Source organism: Anomaloglossus baeobatrachus, chromosome 4 (assembly GCF_048569485.1).
Source record: "Anomaloglossus baeobatrachus isolate aAnoBae1 chromosome 4, aAnoBae1.hap1, whole genome shotgun sequence".
NCBI classification, from domain to species: Eukaryota; Metazoa; Chordata; class Amphibia; order Anura; family Aromobatidae; genus Anomaloglossus; species Anomaloglossus baeobatrachus.
Genome location: NC_134356.1, coordinates 701,547,039 through 701,568,816, shown reverse-complemented (window position 1 = coordinate 701,568,816; position 21,778 = coordinate 701,547,039). Strand labels below are relative to the sequence as shown.

Here is a 21,778-nt window from a genome sequence, read left to right as displayed (position 1 = left end):
CATTGCTCAGGTGGATTTGGCCCATTCTTCCGCACACACTCCTCACATCCTGTATGGAGACACTAGTCACCTGCATTGCTCAGGTGGATTTGGCCCATTCTTCCGCACACTCCTCACATCCTGTATGGAGACACTAGTCACCTGCATTGCTCAGGTGGATTTGGCCCATTCTTCCGCACACACTCCTCACATCCTGTATGGAGGCACTAGTCACCTGCATTGCTCAGGTGGATTTTGGCCATTCTTCCGCACACACTCCTCACATCTTGAATGGAGGCACTAGTCACCTGCATTGCTCAGGTGGATTTTGGCCCATTCTTCCGCACACACTCCTCACATCCTGTATGGAGACACTAGTCACCTGCATTGCTCAGGTGGATTTTGGCCATTCTTCCGCACACACTCCTCACATCCTGTATGGAGACACTAGTCACCTGCATTGCTCAGGTGGATTTTGGCCCATTCTCCCGCACACACTCCTCACATCCTGTATGGAGACACTAGTCGCCTGCATTGCTCAGGTGGATTTGGCCCATTCTTCTGCACACACTCCTCACATCCTGTATGGAGACACTAGTCGCCTGCATTGCTCAGGTGGATTTGGCCCATTCTTCCGCACACACTCCTCACATCCTGTATGGAGACACTAGTCACCTGCATTGCTCAGGTGGATTTGGCCCATTCTTCCGCACACTCCTCACATCCTGTATGGAGACACTAGTCACCTGCATTGCTCAGGTGGATTTTGGCCCATTCTTCCGCACACACTCCTCACATCCTGTATGGAGACACTAGTCGCCTGCATTGCTCAGGTGGATTTTGGCCCATTCTTCCGCACACACTCCTCACATCCTGTATGGAGACACTAGTCACCTGCATTGCTCAGGTGGATTTTGGTCCATTCTTCCGCACACACTCCTCACATCCTGTATGGAGACACTAGTCGCCTGCATTGCTCAGGTGGATTTTGGTCCATTCTTCCGCACACACACTCCTCACATCCTGTATGGAGACACTAGTCACCTGCCTTGCTCAGGTGGATTTTGGCCCATTCTTCCGCACACGCTCCTCACATCCTGTATGGAGACACTAGTCGCCTGCATTGCTCAGGTGGATTTTGGCCCATTCTTCTGCACACACTCCTCAGATCCTGTATGGAGACGCTAGTCACCTGCATTGCTCAGGTGGATTTTGGTCCATTCTTCTGCACACACTCCTCACATCCTGTATGGAGACACTAGTCGCCTGCATTGCTCAGGTGGATTTTGGCCCATTCTTCCGCACACACTCCTCACATCCTGTATGGAGACACTAGTCACCTGCATTGCTCAGGTGGATTTTGGTCCATTCTTCCGCACACACTCCTCACATCCTGTATGGAGATACTAGTCACCTGCATTGCTCAGGTGGATTTTGGCCCATTCTTCCGCACACACTCCTCACATCCTGTATGGAGACACTAGTCACCTGCATTGCTCAGGTGGATTTTGGCCCATTCTTCCGCACACACTCTTCACATCCTGTATGGAGACACTGGTCGCCTGCATTGCTCAGGTGGATTTGGCACACTCTTCCGCACACACTCCTCACATCCTGTATGGAGACACTAGTCACCTGCATTGCTCAGGTGGATTTGGGCCCATTCTTCCGCACACACTCCTCACATCCTGTATGGAGACACTAGTCACCTGCATTGCTCAGGTGGATTTTGGCCCATTCTTCCCCCGCACACACTCCTCACATCCTGTAGGGAGACACTAGTCACCTGCATTGCTCAGGTGGATTTTGGCCCATTCTTCCGCACACACTCCTCACATCCTGTATGGAGACACTAGTCACCTGCATTGCTCAGGTGGATTTTGGTCCATTCTTCCGCACACACTCCTCACATCCTGTATGGAGACACTAGTCACCTGCATTGCTCAGGTGGATTTTGGCCCATTCTTCCGCACACACTCTTCACATCCTGTATGGAGACACTGGTCGCCTGCATTGCTCAGGTGGATTTGGCACACTCTTCCGCACACACTCCTCACATCCTGTATGGAGACACTAGTCACCTGCATTGCTCAGGTGGATTTTGGCCATTCTTCCGCACACACTCCTCACATCCTCTATGGAGACACTAGTCACCTGCGTTGCTCAGGTGGATTTTGGCCCATTCTTCCGCACACACTCCTCACATCCTGTATGGAGACACTAGTCGCCTGCATTGCTCAGGTGGATTTTGGTCCATTCTTCCGCACACACTCCTCACATCCTGTATGGAGACACTAGTCACCTGCATTGCTCAGGTGGATTTTGGCCCATTCTTCCGCACACACTCCTCACATCCTGTATGGAGACACTAGTCACCTGCATTGCTCAGGTGGATTTTGGCCCATTCTTCCGCACACACTCCTCACATCCTGTATGGAGACACTAGTCACCTGCATTGCGCAGGTGGATTTTGGCCATTCTTCCGCACACACTCCTCACATCCTGTATGGAGACACTAGTCGCCTGCATTGCTCAGGTGGATTTTGGCCCATTCTTCTGCACACACTCCTCACATCCTGTATGGAGACACTAGTCGCCTGCATTGCTCAGGTGGATTTTGGTCCATTCTTCCGCACACACTTCTCACATCCTGTATGGAGACACTACTCACCTGCATTGCTCAGGTGGATTTTGGCCCATTCTTCCGCACACACTCCTCACATCCTGTATGGAGACACTAGTCGCCTGCATTGCTCAGGTGGATTTTGGCCCATTCTTCCACACACACTCCTCAGATCCTGTATGGAGACACTAGTCGCCTGCATTGCTCAGGTGGATTTTGGCCCATTCTTCCGCACACACTCCTCACATCCTGTATGGAGACACTGGTCACCTACATTGCTCAGGTGGATTTTGGCCCATTCTTCCGCACACACACTCCTCACATCCTGTATGGAGACACTAGTCGCCTGCATTGCTCAGGTGGATTTTGGTCCATTCTTCCGCACACACTCCTCACATCCTGTATGGAGACACTAGTCGCCTGCATTACTCAGGTGCATTTTGGTCCATTCTTCCGCACACACTCCTCACATCCTGTATGGAGACACTAGTCGCCTGCATTGCTCAGGTGGATTTTGGCCCATTCTTCCGCACACACTCCTCACATCCTGTATGGAGACACTAGTCACCTGCATTGCACAGGTGGATTTTGGCCCATTCTTCCGCACACACTCCTCACATCCTGTATGGAGACACTAGTCGCCTGCATTACTCAGGTGGATTTTGGTCCATTCTTCCGCACACACTCCTCACATCCTGTATGGAGACACTAGTCGCCTGCATTGCTCAGGTGGATTTTGGCCCATTCTTCCGCACACACTCCTCACATCCTGTATGGAGACACTAGTCACCTGCATTGCTCAGGTGGATTTTGGCCCATTCTTCCGCACACACTCCTCACATCCTGTATGGAGACACTAGTCACCTGCATTGCACAGGTGGATTTTGGCCCATTCTTCCGCACACACTCCTCACATCCTGTATGGAGACACTAGTCGTCTGCATTGCTCAGGTGGATTTTGGTCCATTCTTCTGCACACACTCCTCTCATCCTGTATGGAGACACTAGTCGCCTGCATTGCTCAGGTGGATTTGGTCCATTCTTCCGCACACACTCCTCACATCCTGTATGGAGACACTAGTCGCCTGCATTGCTCAGGTGGATTTTGGCCATTCTTCCGCACACACTCCTCACATCCTGTATGGAGACACTGGTCACCTACATTGCTCAGGTGGATTTTGGCCCATTCTTCCGCACACACTCCTCACATCCTGTATGGAGACGCTAGTCGCCTGCATTGCTCAGGTGGATTTTGGCCCATTCTTCTGCACACACTCCTCACATCCTGTATGGAGACACTAGTCGCCTGCATTGCTCAGGTGGATTTTGGTCCATTCTTCCGCACACACTCCTCACATCCTGTATGGAGACACTAGTCACCTGCATTGCTCAGGTGGATTTTGGTCCATTCTTCCGCACACACTCCTCACATCCTGTATGGAGACACTAGTCGCCTGCATTGCTCAGGTGGATTTTGGCCCATTTTTCCGCACACACTCCTCCCATCCTGTATGGAGACACTAGTCGCCTGCATTGCTCAGGTGGATTTTGGCCCATTCTTCCGCACACACTCCTCACATCCTGTATGGAGACACTAGTTCCTGCATTGCTCAGGTGGATTTTGGCCCATTCTTCCGCACACACTCCTCACATCCTGTATGGAGACACTAGTCCCTGCATTGCTCAGGTGGATTTTGGTCCATTCTTCCGCACACACTCCTCACATCCTGTATGGAGACACTAGTCGCCTGCATTGCTCAGGTGGATTTTGGTCCATTCTTCCGCACACACTCCTCACATCCTGTATGGAGACACTAGTTCCTGCATTGCTCAGGTGGATTTTGGCCCATTCTTCCGCACACACTCCTCACATCCTGTATGGAGACACTAGTCACCTGCATTGCTCAGGTGGATTTTTGCCCATTCTTCCGCACACACTCCTCACATCCTGTATGGAGACACTAGTCGCCTGCATTGCTCAGGTGGATTTTGGCCATTCTTCCGCACACACTCCTCACATCCTGTATGGAGACACTAGTCGCCTGCATTGCTCAGGTGGATTTTGGTCCATTCTTCCGCACACACTCCTCACATCCTGTATGGAGACACTAGTCACCTGCATTGCTCAGGTGGATTTTGGTCCATTCATCCTTTCTTCTATGATATGAGGTTAGCCAGCGCTGTCTGCTGAAAAGCCATGGAACTCCATGATGTTCCCTCCTCCACACTTCACTGTTGTTGGTGTTTTTGAGGCGACTTGTCTTTTGGCCTTCAAACATCGAGTGTATTATGGCTTCCAAAGAGTTCAGGTTTGAACTACATTCTCCAGTATTTTGTGGAGCAAATTCTAAATGCTTTTGAACCTGCTTTGTGTTCAGCAATGGAGTCTTCCATGGTGAGCGTGCATACAGGAGCGTGCATACAGGAGCGTGCACATAAGCCATGGAGGGGGAGTGCAGTATTCATTGTTTTCTGTGAAACATTTGTGTCTGCTGACCCCAGGTCTTTCTGTCGCTCTCCACACCTGGTCTGTGGCTCTTGGACAAATCTTCGGATAATTATTTTCACTCCTGTGTGAAATGTTGCAGGAAAGCTCCTGGTCGTGCTCAGTTTATGGTGAAATTATGTCCTATTCACTTCAGTATTATGGTCCCAGCCACTGGAGCCTTCAGTAGTTTAAACATTATTCCTCCAATGCCATCAGTATATTTTGCAACAATAAGATTGTGAAGGTCTTGAGACAGCTCACTGGTTTTACCCATGATGAGAGGTTTCTTGTGTGGCTCCTTGGTAATGAGACACCTTTTTATCGGCCATCAGATGAACTGGCTGATATTTGTCACTCAGTGGCAGGATTGCTTTCTAATTACTGATAGATTTCAGCTGGTGTCAGGACTTTTTTCACCTCTTTCTTCACGTGTTCAATACATTTCCCTGTGTCATTTCTCATTATTACACATAATTTATGGACATCTATAGTTTGATTTCTTTGCCTGTTTGGATTGGATGGGTTGTTAATAACATCTAGTGAGAAATCCATGTTAATAGCAGCTATAGAAATATATTTACTGAGAAAATTGGTGACGTGTTCAATACTTATTTCACTCGCCGTACACACACACACACACACACACACACACCATGCTGATATGTAGACACACACACACACACCATGCTGATATGTAGACACACACACACACCATGCTGATATGTAGACACACACACACACACCATGCTGATATGTAGACACACACACACACACCATGCTGATATGTAGACACACAACCACACACACACACACACCATGGTGATATGTAGAGACATACACACACACCGTGCTGATATGTAGACACACACACACACACACACACACACCATGCTATGTAGACACACACCATGCTGATATGTAGACACTGTGATGGGGTATGCAACAGAGCAGTGAGGGACGCCAGGCCAAGGAACAATCCAAAGGGCTTTATTGGAACCACAAAGAATAAGCAGCAAACATAAATATAAATCCTTCAAATCTGCAAGGAGTCCACAACAGAAAAACAAAAGATCCAGGGGCACCGCCTGGTATTCCGATGCCAGGGGAATTAGGGCAATGGTCCTTATAGGAGTTCCTTGAGTCCAACAGGTGAACAACAAAACACAATCCCACGTGGCCGCGGATCTCCAGTCTGTAACAGTCCACACACACAGACCCCAGGATCCAGCCTCAGCTATAGATCCTAGTCCTTCTCCAGCCGAGATCCAACTAACTGAACCAACATGTTCTTCTCTCCTGGGATCAGCCCCTTAGGTGGGCACACCTCCCCCTGGCCATTTGATGCATGAATGGACTTTAGACTGCTGGCTCTGTTCTGTTTACCAAGTTGTAGATTGGAGAAGTCCCATGCTGAGAAGCACAATATATATATGCAACCCCCACCAAATCAATGACAATAGCTACTGCTGAAGCCTGAGTGCAATATGATCCATTCTGGGGGGGAAGGTATGGTCACTTACATCCCAAGACATAGTATTACAGCAAATACAGTGAGAAGGTAAAATACATCACATGGCATCTTATACAAAAATATGGGATGGAGAAAACTACATACATCATGACAATTCCTTCCCCTCCCAACTTGTGTACGTACTAGGGACCTCTACAGGTCACTGGTTAAGTACACACAGGCAGAGCGTTAGTTACATGTGGCTTCATGCAGCCACGAATTGGCATCGTAGCTCTCCCACATCATTGCCCAGGAGAACAGCTGCAGGCAGACCACCCATCACCCCAACCACACATCGCCTGACCCCAAAACCAAAGTTCAGATCCACAGTGGCTGTGGGAATAGTCCTCCATTGTCCACCAGCCAGTTCAATAACAATCCCAGGTCCTCTATGGATTGCCTCAGGCCGAACCACTCGGGGATCAGCCAGTGTGAGGAAAGCACCCGAGTCACAAAATCCAACAAGTCTCTGTCCATCCAGCACAACCTCCTGCAAGTGCTTACCTCGATGAGCAGAAGTCGTCATAACTGCGGGTCGCACCCCGTAAACTCCTGGTGGTGCAACATGGGGGGCTGGGTCACTAGGCCAGTCCTCACATAACGGTGCCACATCTTCCTCCATGGCACTGGGCTGTAAATAATTAACAATCCGATTGGGCGCAGGATCAGTCCTCATTTGAACAGCTGGGCAGGAGACTTGCCGATGCCCTGGCTGTCCACATTGATAGCATCTGAGCTGGGTCTCCCTCCATCCAAGGTGTCCTCTTGGGTAAGGGGTAGGGGAACTTGGAGGCCGGCTCCCACCTGAAGGTGCTGTAGGGGTTTGAGGATGATTCCTCCATGGCCTGGCTGGGCATGAGGCCTGCAAATGTCTGGGATGCCTACAAACATAACACCTGCGCTCTGTTACTTCCTCTCCTCGGCGTATTCCAGAAAGTGCAGTAGAAGCAACTGGAGGCACATTAACACGGGTATCAACATGTGGTGGCTTAGAGGAACGGGGAACAATGGGGGCAGAATAACTGGGGGCATCCGGTGTTGTGGAGCTGTTAGGCGTCTCTCCATCCTCCAACAGAACCCTCCACTGAGGCTTGATGGTGAGAGCCTCATCAGCGAGAGCAGCAGCTTCCTCCACTGTCGCTGGTTTTCTCTCACGCACCCATTCCCGGATCTCAGCGGGGCACTGGGCAAAGAATTGTTCTTTTAGGATGACCTGCAGGAAGGTCTCCCAAGATAAGGCCTCCTCTGCCTCCAGCCAGCGATTACATATTTGTTTGAGTCTATGAGCATATATCTTAAAAGACACTTCCCCATCACAGGCTAAAGCACGGAACTGAGTCCTGTAAGTGTCTGGGGTCACAGCATAATGTTCTAGAATAGTCTGTTTAATCTCCGCATACTCACAGTTCCACCGAGGGTCCATAGCTCTATAGGCTTCAGCAGCTCCCCCCTCTAGGAGCCCAACCAGATGCCGGACACGCTCCCTGTCCGGGACTTCCATTAATCGACACTGATGCTCAAAGTCCTGGAAGAAGCCCTCAATGTCACCAGCAGCCTCATTAAATGGCTTAAAGTCCTTGCGGGACACTCTGGAGAATTCCTCCATAGTTGGTGCTGTGGTTACAGTCTGTCTGGAGCCTCTAGCTGCTTCCACAGCAAATCTCCTCTCCAGCAATGCCCTCTCTTGAGCTCTGCGAATAGCATCCCTCTTATATTCAATGGTGACCTCATCTCCCAGCAGTGCCATCTCCTCCTCATACCACACAACCCACTGACTTTTTTGGGTATTTACCTCCAGCTCCCGTGTTTCTTCCGTTTGCTGTGAGGATCCTTCCTCAGCGTCATTTTGCGAGCAGACTCCTTCTAGCGCCTCAATCAGCTGCTCCTTGGAGAGTCCTTTGAAACGAACTCCTACTTCACGGGCCTTTGTTTGTAGGCTCACCACAGTCCAGTTCCTGTATCCTGAGGTTCTGGTTTCAGACGTTGATTGGCCGTTGTCCTCCATTTCTTCTGCTCTGATCCCGCCGCTGCCACCAGTTTGTGACGGGGTATGCAACAGACACATACACACACACCATGCTGATATGTAGACACACAGACACACACACACACACACCCCATGCTGATATGTAGACACACACACCCCATGCTGATATGTAGACACACACAGACACACACACACACACCCCATGCTGATATGTAGACACACACACACCCTGCTGATATGTAGACACACACACACACACACACCATGCTGATATGTAGACACACACACACACCCACCATGCTGATATGTAGACACACACACACACACACACACACACACCATGCTGATATGTAGACACACACACCCCATGCTGATATGTAGACACACACACACCATGCTGATATGTAGACACACACAGACACACACACACACACACCCCATGCTGATATGTAGACACACACACACACACACCCTGCTGATATGTAGACACACACACACACACACACCATGCTGATATGTAGACACATACACACACACACACCGTGCTGATATGTAGACACACACACACACACCCCATGCTGATATGTAGACACACACACACACACCCCATGCTGATATGTAGACACACACACACACACCCCATGCTGATATGTAGACACACACACACCATGCTGATATGTAGACACACACACACACACACCGTGCTGATATGTAGACACACACACACACACCCCATGCTGATATGTAGACACACACACACACACCCCATGCTGATATGTAGACACACACACACACACCCCATGCTGATATGTAGACACACACACACCATGCTGATATGTAGACACACACACACACACCCCATGCTGATATGTAGACACACACACACACACCCCATGCTGATATGTAGACACACACACACCATGCTGATATGTAGACACACACACACACACCGTGCTGATATGTAGACACACACACACACACCCCATGCTGATATGTAGACACACACACACACACCCCATGCTGATATGTAGACACACACACACCATGCTGATATGCACATACACAGAGATGTAACGAGCCCTCTCCCAGGCTGAGTTTCTTGCCCTCTCCCAGGGCTTGTTGTCACGTTCCCTGCCCCCCACCTCCCCCGTCCCCCCAGCTGCCCCCCAGCACTGGTGCCCTTTTCCCCGCAGCCCCGTCTGCCTATACAATGTATATTTTGCGCCTCACCTTTCTGCGTCTCGCTCTCCTACGATGTATAAATAAAGCAAAGTCCACCCCGGACGGAGCCGCAGCCGCTCAGACCAGTGTGTTGTGTAAGTGGAGTTACGGCAATGATCTGGGCTGCCGCCCGCCGTCCCCCATCTCTGGTAAACAAGTGACCCGTGCCCAGTGTGCCGCCCCGGCAGCCCGTCTCCTGTCTGCAGCCGGCTGGCGCCACGGGTCAGGGTCGACACCCCGGTCCCCTGTTTGGGCAATGGAGCTGCGATGGGTGGGGATAAGGTAGAATGACATGTGGACAGGACATGGTGCTAGTAACGGGCATCAGCGCACATGTCCAGGGTCCTCCACCACGTGCCAGGACAAGCGCTCCCTGTGTGTGAGCCGGCCCGAGCGCTCGCCTGACGCCCCCATGGAATAACAAACCCCCCATAGACTTACAACATCCTGCTCCTCTGAAATGTAATAATGGACGGTTACCTTCCTCTGGTAAAGGGTTGTGTCCAGTCAGCTGTGACTGGAGCGTATTTACAGGAGGAACAACAGAGGAGCAGAACAACATGGATGCTGCAGCATTGTATAGTGATGTCATCACCAGGGGCGGGGCTGACAACCTCTCACGCAGGATACACAGGCTGTTGTCAGGCCTGAGGATGAGGATATTAATCACGCTGCGGACGCTATGATTTCTGGCTGTTTTTATTACATTTCCAGGAGGAGTCTTCTGAGGGATGTGGTGAATGTAGATTGCGTTTCCCTTACAGTCATCACCCATTTGTATCTGTTCCTGGGAAATATGGGTGATGACAACCAATGTGGGAGCTGGAATGGCGGCCGGACGGGTTGTTACTCAGCTCTCCGATGAGCTGACAGGATGGATGATTCCTGGTCCCAGCTCTGCGGGGAAGTCAGGTCTCCTCTGCACGCGGTCCTGAGCGGGGACGGTTCTGTCCAAGGGACAGGGGTGCTTCAGTCTGAGGAACGGTGAAGCTTCTGTCCGGGGAGCGGGGGCAATTCTGTCCAGTGTTTGAGGGCGATTCTGCCAGAGCTTCGGGGCCGGTTCTGCCAGAGGTTCGGGGCCGGTTCTGCCAGAGGTTCGGGGCCGGTTCTGCCAGAGGTTCGGGGCCGGTTCTGTCTAGGGAGTGTGGACTTTGTTGATGATGTTGCTCGGGGAGCGATGATGGTTCTGTCTGGGGAGCAGAGACAATACTGTCTGGTGTTGTCCGGGGAGCGGGGGCGCGACTGGCCGGGGAGAGTGGGTGCGACTGGCCGGGGAGAGGGGCCGGGGAGGGGGGGGGCGCGACTGTCCGGGGAGGGGGGGCGCGACTGGCCGGGGAGAGGGGGAGCGACTGGCCGGGGAGAGGGGGAGCGACTGGCCGGGGAGAGGGGGAGCGACTGGCCGGGGAGAGGGGGAGCGACTGGCCGGGGAGAGGGGGAGCGACTGGCCGGGGAGAGGGGGAGCGACTGGCCGGGGAGAGGGGGAGCGACTGGCCGGGGAGAGGGGGAGCGACTGGCCGGGGAGAGGGGGAGCGACTGGCCGGGGAGAGGGGGCGCGACTGGCCGGGGAGAGGGGGCGCGACTGGCCGGGGAGAGGGGGCGCGACTGTCCGGGGAGAGGGGGCGCGACTGTCCGGGGAGAGGGGGCGCGACTGTCCGGGGAGAGGGGGCGCGACTGTCCGGGGAGAGGGGGCGCGACTGTCCGGGGAGAGGGGGCGCGACTGTCCGGGGAGAGGGGGCGCGACTGTCCGGGGAGAGGGGGCGCGACTGTCCGGGGAGAGGGGGCGCGACTGTCCGGGGAGAGGGGGCGCGACTGTCCGGGGAGAGAGGCACGGATGGTAATGTCCGGGGAGCGACTGTCTGGGGAGAGGGGACGCGACTGTCTGGGGAGAGGGGGCGCGACTGTCTGGGGAGAGGGGGCGCGACTGTCTGGGGAGAGGGGGCGCGACTGTCTGGGGAGAGAGGGCGCGACTGTCTGGGGAGAGAGGGCGCGACTGTCTGGGGAGAGAGGGCGCGACTGTCTGGGGAGAGAGGGCGCGACTGTCCGGGGAGCGGGGCACGGATGGTAATGTCCGGGGAGCGACTGTCCGGGGAGAGGGGGCGCGACTGTCTGGGGAGAGGGGGCGCGACTGTCTGGGGAGAGGGGGCGCGACTGTCTGGGGAGAGGGGGCGCGACTGTCTGGGGAGAGAGGGCGCGACTGTCCGGGGAGCGGGGCACGGATGGTAATGTCCGGGGAGCGACTGTCTGGGGAGAGGGGGCGCGACTGTCTGGGGAGAGGGGGAGCGACTGTCTGGGGAGAGGGGGCGCGACTGTCTGGGGAGAGGGGGCGCGACTGTCTGGGGAGAGGGGGCGCGACTGTCTGGGGAGAGGGGGCGCGACTGTCTGGGGAGAGGGGGCGCGACTGTCTGGGGAGAGGGGGCGCGACTGTCTGGGGAGAGGGGGCGCGACTGTCCGGGGAGAGGGGGCGCGACTGTCCGGGGAGAGGGGGCGCGACTGTCCGGGGAGAGGGGGCGCGACTGTCTGGGGAGAGGGGGCGCGACTGTCTGGGGAGAGGGGGCGCGACTGTCTGGGGAGAGAGGGCGCGACTGTCCGGGGAGCGGGGCACGGATGGTAATGTCCGGGGAGCGACTGTCTGGGGAGAGGGGGCGCGACTGTCTGGGGAGAGGGGGAGCGACTGTCTGGGGAGAGGGGGCGCGACTGTCTGGGGAGAGGGGGCGCGACTGTCTGGGGAGAGGGGGCGCGACTGTCTGGGGAGAGGGGGCGCGACTGTCTGGGGAGAGGGGGCGCGACTGTCTGGGGAGAGGGGGCGCGACTGTCTGGGGAGAGGGGGCGCGACTGTCTGGGGAGAGGGGGCGCGACTGTCCGGGGAGAGGGGGCGCGACTGTCCGGGGAGAGGGGGCGCGACTGTCCGGGGAGAGGGGGCGCGACTGTCTGGGGAGAGGGGGCGCGACTGTCTGGGGAGAGGGGGCGCGACTGTCTGGGGAGAGGGGGCGCGACTGTCCGGGGAGAGGGGGCGCGACTGTCTGGGGAGAGAGGGCGCGACTGTCTGGGGAGAGGGGGCGCGACTGTCTGGGGAGAGGGGGCGCGACTGTCTGGGGAGAGGGGGCGCGACTGTCCGGGGAGCGGGGCACGGATGGTAATGTCCGGGGAGCGACTGTCCGGGGAGAGGGGCAGGGACAGTAATGTCCGGGGAGCGGGGACGCTTCCTTCTGGGAATCAGGGACACTTCCGCTCCACGCACTGCTTCCCGCCCTCCTCATATTCTTGCTTGGAGATCCACATCTGCTGGAACGTTCCCTTGAAGAAGACATGGAGGGTTAACGTCCATCTCCTGAACAACGATTCATTGCAAAAGCCAGCAGCTGTGTGACAGGTCTAGGCCAGAGTGCAAAGAAGCCAACAATCCCCGCTTCAATTCACTGAAAGCAAGCAGATTGTCATTTACTATAGATAACTCACCAGCGAGGCCAGAATAGACCCCCCAATCCAGGAGCTGAAGCGGCGTTCAATGGAGCTGTTACTGGCGATGAGCTTCAGGCGCATACTCTGTAGGAGGACACAGAGAGATGAGACGGAGGAGACACGAGGAACCGCGGGGAGAGAAGGAGACACGAGGAACCGCGGGGAGACACGAGGAACCGCGGGGAGACACGAGGAACCGCGGGGAGACACGAGGAACCGCGGGGAGACACGAGGAACCGCGGGGAGAGAGAGGGAGACACGAGGAACCGCAGGGAGAGAAGGAGAGAGGGGGAGACACGAGGAACCGCGGGGAGAGAAGGAGACACGAGGAACCGCGGGGAGAGAAGGAGACACGAGGAACCGCGGGGAGAGAAGGAGACACGAGGAACCGCGGGGAGAGAAGGAGACACGAGGAACCGCGGGGAGAGAAGGAGACACGAGGAACCGCGGGGAGACACGAGGAACCGCGGGGAGACACGAGGAACCGCGGGGAGACACGAGGAACCGCGGGGAGACACGAGGAACCGCGGGGAGACACGAGGAACCGCGGGGAGACACGAGGAACCGCGGGGAGACACGAGGAACCGCGGGGAGACACGAGGAACCGCGGGGAGACACGAGGAACCGCGGGGAGACACGAGGAACCGCGGGGAGACACGAGGAACCGCGGGGAGACACGAGGAACCGCGGGGAGACAAGGAGAGAGGGGGAGACACGAGGAACCGCGGGGAGACACGAGGAACCGCGGGGAGACACGAGGAACCGCGGGGAGACACGAGGAACCGCGGGGAGACACGAGGAACCGCGGGGAGACACGAGGAACCGCGGGGGAGACACGAGGAACCGCGGGGAGACACGAGGAACCGCGGGGAGAGAGAGGGAGACACGAGGAACCGCAGGGAGAGAAGGAGAGAGGGGGAGACACGAGGAAATGCGGGGAGAGAAGAAGAGAGGGGGAGACACGAGGAACCGCGGGGGAGAGAAGGAGAGAGGGGGAGACACAAGGAACCACGGGGGAGAGAAGGAGAGAGAGGGAGACACGAGGAACCGCGAGGGAGAGAGGGGGAGACACGAGGAACCGCGGGGGAGAGAAGGAGAGAGAGGGAGACACGAGGAACCGCGAGGGAGAGAGGGGGAGACACGAGGAACCGCGGGGGAGAGAAGGAGAGAGGGGGAGACACAAGGAACCACGGGGGAGAGAAGGAGAGAGAGGGAGACACGATGAACTGTGGGGAGAGAAGGAGAGAGGGGGAGACACGAGGAAATGCGGGGAGAGAAGGAGAGAGGGGGAGGCACGAGGAAATGCGGGGAGAGAAGGAGAGAGGGGGAGACACAAGGAACCACGGGGGAGAGAAGGAGAGAGAGGGGGCAGACGCGGAGAGAGGGGGCAGACGCGGAGAGAGGGGGCAGACGCGGAGAGAGGGGGCAGACGCGGAGAGAGGGGGCAGACGCGGAGAGAGGGGGCAGACGCGGAGAGAAGATATGTAGATAGAGTAGGAGATGCATGAAGAAGAGACAGGCGACCACAGCGTGAATGTTTCCTCCATTTTCCCCTCTTTGCTGGCTCAGGATTTTCCGGTACAATGCCCTTCCCCCTCCTCAGGCCAATGTTAGGCCTGGATTTCCCCCGGAGTGATGGTCAGAGGGGCGGCTGTGATTCCTGAGTATATGGCTATGCTGGCAGTTACCTCTTTTGCGCGTCCTTCAGTGAGATTGCCTGGAAATGAAGGTGCAGGTCCAGACCTGTGTGTGAATGACCTCACGTGGCAGTGTGCCTCTGGGGCTCGAGGCGTACTTGTATGTATCGATTGGCGGACATTGTCGGCTGGAGCTACCCCCGCTACTTAATGGCCATAACCGTGTGCACAGGTCGGCGTTGGGAGATGCATGTGTTACTGGTAACCGTAAGGGCTTGTTCACATTAGAGGTGAACAATAATCGGTGGGACCAGCCTATCCTGTCGGATGGACTCCATCTTCAGAGTCCTGCGGCCTCTCGTTAAGGGGGGCACTGTCACGGCCGTCTCTCTATGGGACCGGGGACTGGTTCAGGGTCAGAATCTTTCATTGCATGTAAGACTCTTCATATTAAATCTAGTTTCCTTTCATTTGGTGAGCTAAGGGTTAATGTCAGTTTCTTATTACCTCCTCAGGTGCTTCCGGTTTGGGACCACTCCCAGTGCATATATATCTATATATGTATATATACACCCTCTTCTCCCAGTAGAGGATACTGGTTATTCTGGCTCCATTTGGAAGCTGGGCCTGGAGGTGGAAGGAGCTGGTGGAGCCCTTATCACTAGTAGCTGAGTATTGTGTAGTCCTGGTTCTGCCTGCAGCTGTCAGTTGGCCTTCGTTGTCCGTTTCCCGTCCTTCCTTCCCCTAGTGTTATATTAGTGCAGCGTTGGGGCTAGCGATCCTCACCTGCCAGCTCACTAGCCAAGGTTACTACAGGATTCTATGTATCCTGTTCATTGACAGGTGTGGAGCCTGTATAGGGACTGGCTAGGAGTGCAGGGTGCGGGTGAGCAGAAGAGGTGTCCCATCTTCCCCCTCACTAGCGCTAAGGCCCTACGTTGTTATTGTGCCCCCGGTGTACCCCTTGTGGTGTGGTGTGTTGTGCCGTATGCTAGACTTCCCATAGTCACGCAGCGACACTACATGCCTGCAGTGACCTGGACTGATCTGATACATGAGATCTGCTCACCGCCCCCCCCACCTGCCTGTGAAGCCTGCGCAATGCACCCTGGGATATGTAGTCCTCAGGGGATCTCAGGGTGGGCGGAGGGCCCAGATTCTCTATGGAAACCATAAGTGTATGAAGAGTAGTGAGGAGGCAGCCCCTGATCATCTGACCATCTTACCGGCGGGGTCTTCTGGGACAGCTCCCGGTTCAGCCGGTCATTGAAGCCCTGGAGCAGAGTGTTCCCCCCGGTGACGATGACGCTGCCGTACAGACCCTGGGGAATAACATGGGGGCGTTAAGTGACTTCCCAGAGCTCCGCACCCCCAGCACCGACGCCCAATGACGGGCAGGTCCGAAAAGAAAGACTGGGCCATATACTTACAGGCCTGATGTCTATATCACACATGCCGATACTACTGGTGACGACGTGTCCAACGCCGAGCATCGTATTCCCAGAAAGACCCTGGACAATAAAGCAGCCATGTATGTAAGTGTGATATCACGCAGGGGAGTGTCTGTATTACACGTGTGATATTACACGGGGGAGTGTCTGTATTACACGTGTGATATTACACGGTGTGGGTAGTGTCTGTATTACACGTGTGATATTACACGGGGGGAGTGTCTGTATTACACGTGTGATATTACACGGGGGGAATGTCTGTATTACACGTGTGATATTACACGGGGGGAATGTCTGTATTACACGTGTGATATTACACGGGGGAGTGTCTGTATTACACGTGTGATATTACACGGGGGAATGTCTGTATTACACGTGTGATATTACACGGGGGAGTGTCTGTATTACACGTGTGATATTACACGGGGGGGTGTCTGTATTACACGTGTGATATTACACGGGGGGGTGTCTGTATTACACGTGTGATATTACACGGGGGGGTGTCTGTATTACACGTGTGATATTACACAGGGGGGTGTCTGTATTACACGTGTGATATTACACGGGGGAGTGTCTGTATTACACGTGTGATATTACACGGGGGAGTGTCTGTATTACACGTGTGATATTACACAGGGGGAGTGTCTGTATTACACGTGTGATATTACACAGGGGGGTGTCTGTATTACACGTGTGATATTACACAGGGGGGTGTCTGTATTACACGTGTGATATTACACAGGGGGGTGTCTGTATTACACGTGTGATATTACACAGGGGGGTGTCTGTATTACACGTGTGATATTACACAGGGGAGTGTCTGTATTACACGTGTGATATTACACGAGGGGAGTGTCTGTATTACACGTGTGATATTACACAGGGGAGTGTCTGTATTACACGTGTGATATTACACAGGGGGGTGTCTGTATTACACGTGTGATATTACACGGGGGGGTGTCTGTATTACACGTGTGATATTACACGGGGGGGTGTCTGTATTACACGTGTGATATTACACAGGGGGGTGTCTGTATTACACGTGTGATATTACACGGGGGAGTGTCTGTATTACACGTGTGATATTACACAGGGGGAGTGTCTGTATTACACGTGTGATATTACACGGGGGAGTGTCTGTATTACACGGGTGATATTACACGGGGGAGTGTCTGTATTACACGTGTGATATTACACAGGGGGAGTGTCTGTATTACACGTGTGATATTACACAGGGGGGTGTCTGTATTACACGTGTGATATTACACGGGGCGGTGTCTGTATTACACGTGTGATATTACACGGGGGAGTGTCTGTATTACACGTGTGATATTACACAGGGGGGTGTCTGTATTACACGTGTGATATTACACAGGGGAGTGTCTGTATTACACGTGTGATATTACACAGGGGAGTGTCTGTATTACACGTGTGATATTACACGGGGGAGTGTCTGTATTACACGTGTGATATTACACAGGGGGGTGTCTGTATTACACGTGTGATATTACACGGGGCAGTGTCTGTATTACACGTGTGATATTACACGGGGGAGTGTCTGTATTACACGTGTGATATTACACGGGGGAGTGTCTGTATTACACGTGTGATATTACACGGGGGAGTGTCTGTATTACACGTGTGATATTACACAGGGGGGTGTCTGTATTACACGTGTGATATTACACGGGGCAGTGTCTGTATTACACGTGTGATATTACACGGGGGAGTGTCTGTATTACACGTGTGATATTACACGGGGGAGTGTCTGTATTACACGTGTGATATTACACAGGGGGGTGTCTGTATTACACGTGTGATATTACACGGGGCAGTGTCTGTATTACACGTGTGATATTACACGGGGGAGTGTCTGTATTACACGTGTGATATTACACAGGGGGGAGTGTCTGTATTACACGTGTGATATTACACGGGGGAGTGTCTGTATTACACGGGGGAGTGTCTGTATTACACGTGTGATATTACACAGGGGAGTGTCTGTATTACACGTGTGATATTACACAGGGGAGTGTCTGTATTACACGTGTGATATTACACAGGGGAGTGTCTGTATTACACGTGTGATATTACACGGGGGAGTGTCTGTATTACACGTGTGATATTACACGGGGCAGTGTCTGTATTACTCGTGTGATATTACACGGTGGAGTCTGTATTACACGTGTGATATTACACGGGGGAGTGCCTGTATTACACGTGTGATATTACACGGGGGGAGCGTCTGTATTACACGTGTGATATTACACGGGGGAGTGTCTGTATTACACGTGTGATATTACACGGGGAGAGTGTCTGTATTACACGTGTGATATTACACAGGGGAGTGTCTGTATTACACGTGTGGATATGGCGTATAGTCACAGACCTTCACATTGGACGGGTCGAACAGCCCCTCTGGGATTCGCAGTCTCTCGGCTCCGTAGTCCGTGTTGTAGCCGTTGGGCATCTCATAGTGGACGGTCGGCATCTGAGCAGCGACTCTACAGAGACGAGAAAGGAGAAGTAATGAGACTGAATATATATACACCGTGCTCAGCATAAATGAGTACACCCCCTGTGATGAGGCAGGTAATAGCTCCCACATGCTGACTTCCTCGAACGTTTCCTCCGGGCACAGGAGGGTTAATCACAGAACGTTCATGACATGTGCAGTTTTACTAAAATTAGTTGATATAAAAATGAGTACACCCCAGATCAAAAGCCGCAGCGTCTGATATATTCCAAGGTGGAGGCTCCAGGACATGAGCGGAGATAATAAATGGCCCGGGGCAGCTCATGTGACGCATGTAAAGACACCGGCACCATCAGGCGTCTCTGCAGGCCCGGGGCAGCTCGTGTGACGCATGTAAAGACACCGGCACCATCAGGCGTCTCTGCAGGCCCGGGGCAGCTCGTGTGACGCATGTAAAGACACCGGCACCATCAGGCGTCTCTGCAGGCTCGGGGCAGCTCGTGTGACGCATGTAAAGACCCCGGCACCATCAGGAGCCTCTGCAGGCCCGGGGCAGCTCGTGTGACGCATGTAAAGACCCCGGCACCATCAGGAGTCTCTGCAGGCCCGGGGCAGCTCATGTGACGCATGTAAAGACCTCGGCACCATCAGGAGTCTCTGCAGGCCCGGGGCAGCTCATGTGATGCATGTAAAGACCCCGGCACCATCAGGAGTCTCTGCAGGCCCGGGGCAGCTCATGTGACGCATGTAAAGACACCGGCACCATCAGGCGTCTCTGCAGGCCCGGGGCAGCTCGTGTGACGCATGTAAAGACACCGGCACCATCAGGCGTCTCTGCAGGCCCGGGGCAGCTCGTGTGACGCATGTAAAGACACCGGCACCATCAGGCGTCTCTGCAGGCTCGGGGCAGCTCGTGTGACGCATGTAAAGACCCCGGCACCATCAGGAGCCTCTGCAGGCCCGGGGCAGCTCATGTGACGCATGTAAAGACCCCGGCACCATCAGGAGTCTCTGCAGGCCCGGGGCAGCTCGTGTGACGCATGTAAAGACCCCGGCACCATCAGGCGTCTCTGCAGGCCCGGGGCAGCTCGTGTGACGCATGTAAAGACCCCGGCACCATCAGGAGTCTCTGCAGGCCCGGGGCAGCTCATGTGACGCATGTAAAGACCCCGGCACCATCAGGAGCCTCTGCAGGCCCGGGGCAGCTCGTGTGACGCATGTAAAGACCCCGGCACCATCAGGCGTCTCTGCAGGCCCGGGGCAGCTCATGTGACGCATGTAAAGACCCCGGCACCATCAGGCGTCTCTGCAGGCCCGGGGCAGCTCATGTGACACATGTAAAGACCCCAGCACCATCAGGAGCCTCTGCAGGCCCGGGGCAGCTCGTGTGACGCATGTAAAGACCCCGGCACCATCAGGAGCCTCTGCAGGCCCGGGGCAGCTCATGTGACGCATGTAAAGACCCCAGCACCATCAGGAGCCTCTGCAGGCCCGGGGCAGCTCGTGTGACGCATGTAAAGACCCCAGCACCATCAGGAGCCTCTGCAGGCCCGGGGCAGCTCATGTGACGCATGTAAAGACCCCGGCACCATCAGGAGTCTCTGCAGGCCCGGGGCAGCTCATGTGACGCATGTAAAGACACCAGCACCATCAGGAGTCTCTGCAGGCCCGGGGCAGCTCGTGTGACGCATGTAAAGACCCCAGCACCATCAGGAGTCTCTGCAGGCCCGGGGCAGCTCATGTGACGCATGTAAAGACCCCAGCACCATCAGGAGTCTCTGCAGGCCCGGGGCAGCTCGTGTGACACATGTAAAGACCCCAGCACCATCAGGAGTCTCTGCAGGCCCGGGCAGCTCGTGTGACACATGTAAAGACACCAGCACCATCAGGAGTCTCTGCAGGCCCGGGGCAGCTCGTGTGACGCATGTAAAGACCCCAGCACCATCAGGAGTCTCTGCAGGCCCGGGGCAGCTCGTGTGACGCATGTAAAGACCCCAGCACCATCAGGAGCCTCTGCAGGCCCGGGGCAGCTCGTGTGACACATGTAAAGACCCCAGCACCATCAGGAGCCTCTGCAGGCCCGGGGCAGCTCGTGTGACGCATGTAAAGACCCCAGCACCATCAGGAGTCTCTGCAGGCCCGGGGCAGCTCATGTGACGCATGTAAAGACACCGGCACCATCAGGAGTCTCTGCAGGCCCGGGGCAGCTCGTGTGACGCATGTAAAGACCCCGGCACCATCAGGAGTCTCTGCAGGCCCGGGCAGCTCGTGTGACACATGTAAAGACCCCAGCACCATCAGGAGCCTCTGCAGGCCCGGGGCAGCTCGTGTGACGCATGTAAAGACCCCAGCACCATCAGGAGTCTCTGCAGGCCCGGGCAGCTCGTGTGACACATGTAAAGACACCAGCACCATCAGGAGTCTCTGCAGGCCCGGGGCAGCTCGTGTGACGCATGTAAAGACCCCAGCACCATCAGGAGTCTCTGCAGGCCCGGGGCAGCTCGTGTGACGCATGTAAAGACCCCAGCACCATCAGGAGTCTCTGCAGGCCCGGGGCAGCTCGTGTGACACATGTAAAGACCCCAGCACCATCAGGAGCCTCTGCAGGCCCGGGGCAGCTCGTGTGACGCATGTAAAGACCCCAGCACCATCAGGAGTCTCTGCAGGCCCGGGGCAGCTCATGTGACGCATGTAAAGACACCGGCACCATCAGGAGTCTCTGCAGGCCCGGGGCAGCTCGTGTGACGCATGTAAAGACCCCAGCACCATCAGGAGTCTCTGCAGGCCCGGGGCAGCTCATGTGACGCATGTAAAGACCCCGGCACCATCAGGAGTCTCTGCAGGCCCGGGCAGCTCGTGTGACACATGTAAAGACCCCAGCACCATCAGGAGCCTCTGCAGGCCCGGGGCAGCTCGTGTGATGCATGTAAAGACCCCAGCACCATCA

At 55.0% G+C, this 21,778-nt stretch overlaps 1 protein-coding gene across 1 annotated transcript in view; it reads right to left on the bottom strand.

Moving 5' to 3' along the window:
* Nucleotides 1-12,938: 12,938 nt before the first annotated feature.
* Nucleotides 12,939-21,778, bottom strand: part of ACTL6B (actin like 6B) — a 61,634-nt gene continuing 52,794 nt past the window's right edge. Inside the window, 5 exon segments of the mRNA XM_075346747.1 lie at nucleotides 12,939-13,102; nucleotides 13,265-13,351; nucleotides 16,131-16,226; nucleotides 16,335-16,415; nucleotides 18,745-18,859. Coding sequence (XP_075202862.1) covers nucleotides 13,022-13,102; nucleotides 13,265-13,351; nucleotides 16,131-16,226; nucleotides 16,335-16,415; nucleotides 18,745-18,859 — 460 coding nt within the window. The 3' untranslated portion in view covers nucleotides 12,939-13,021.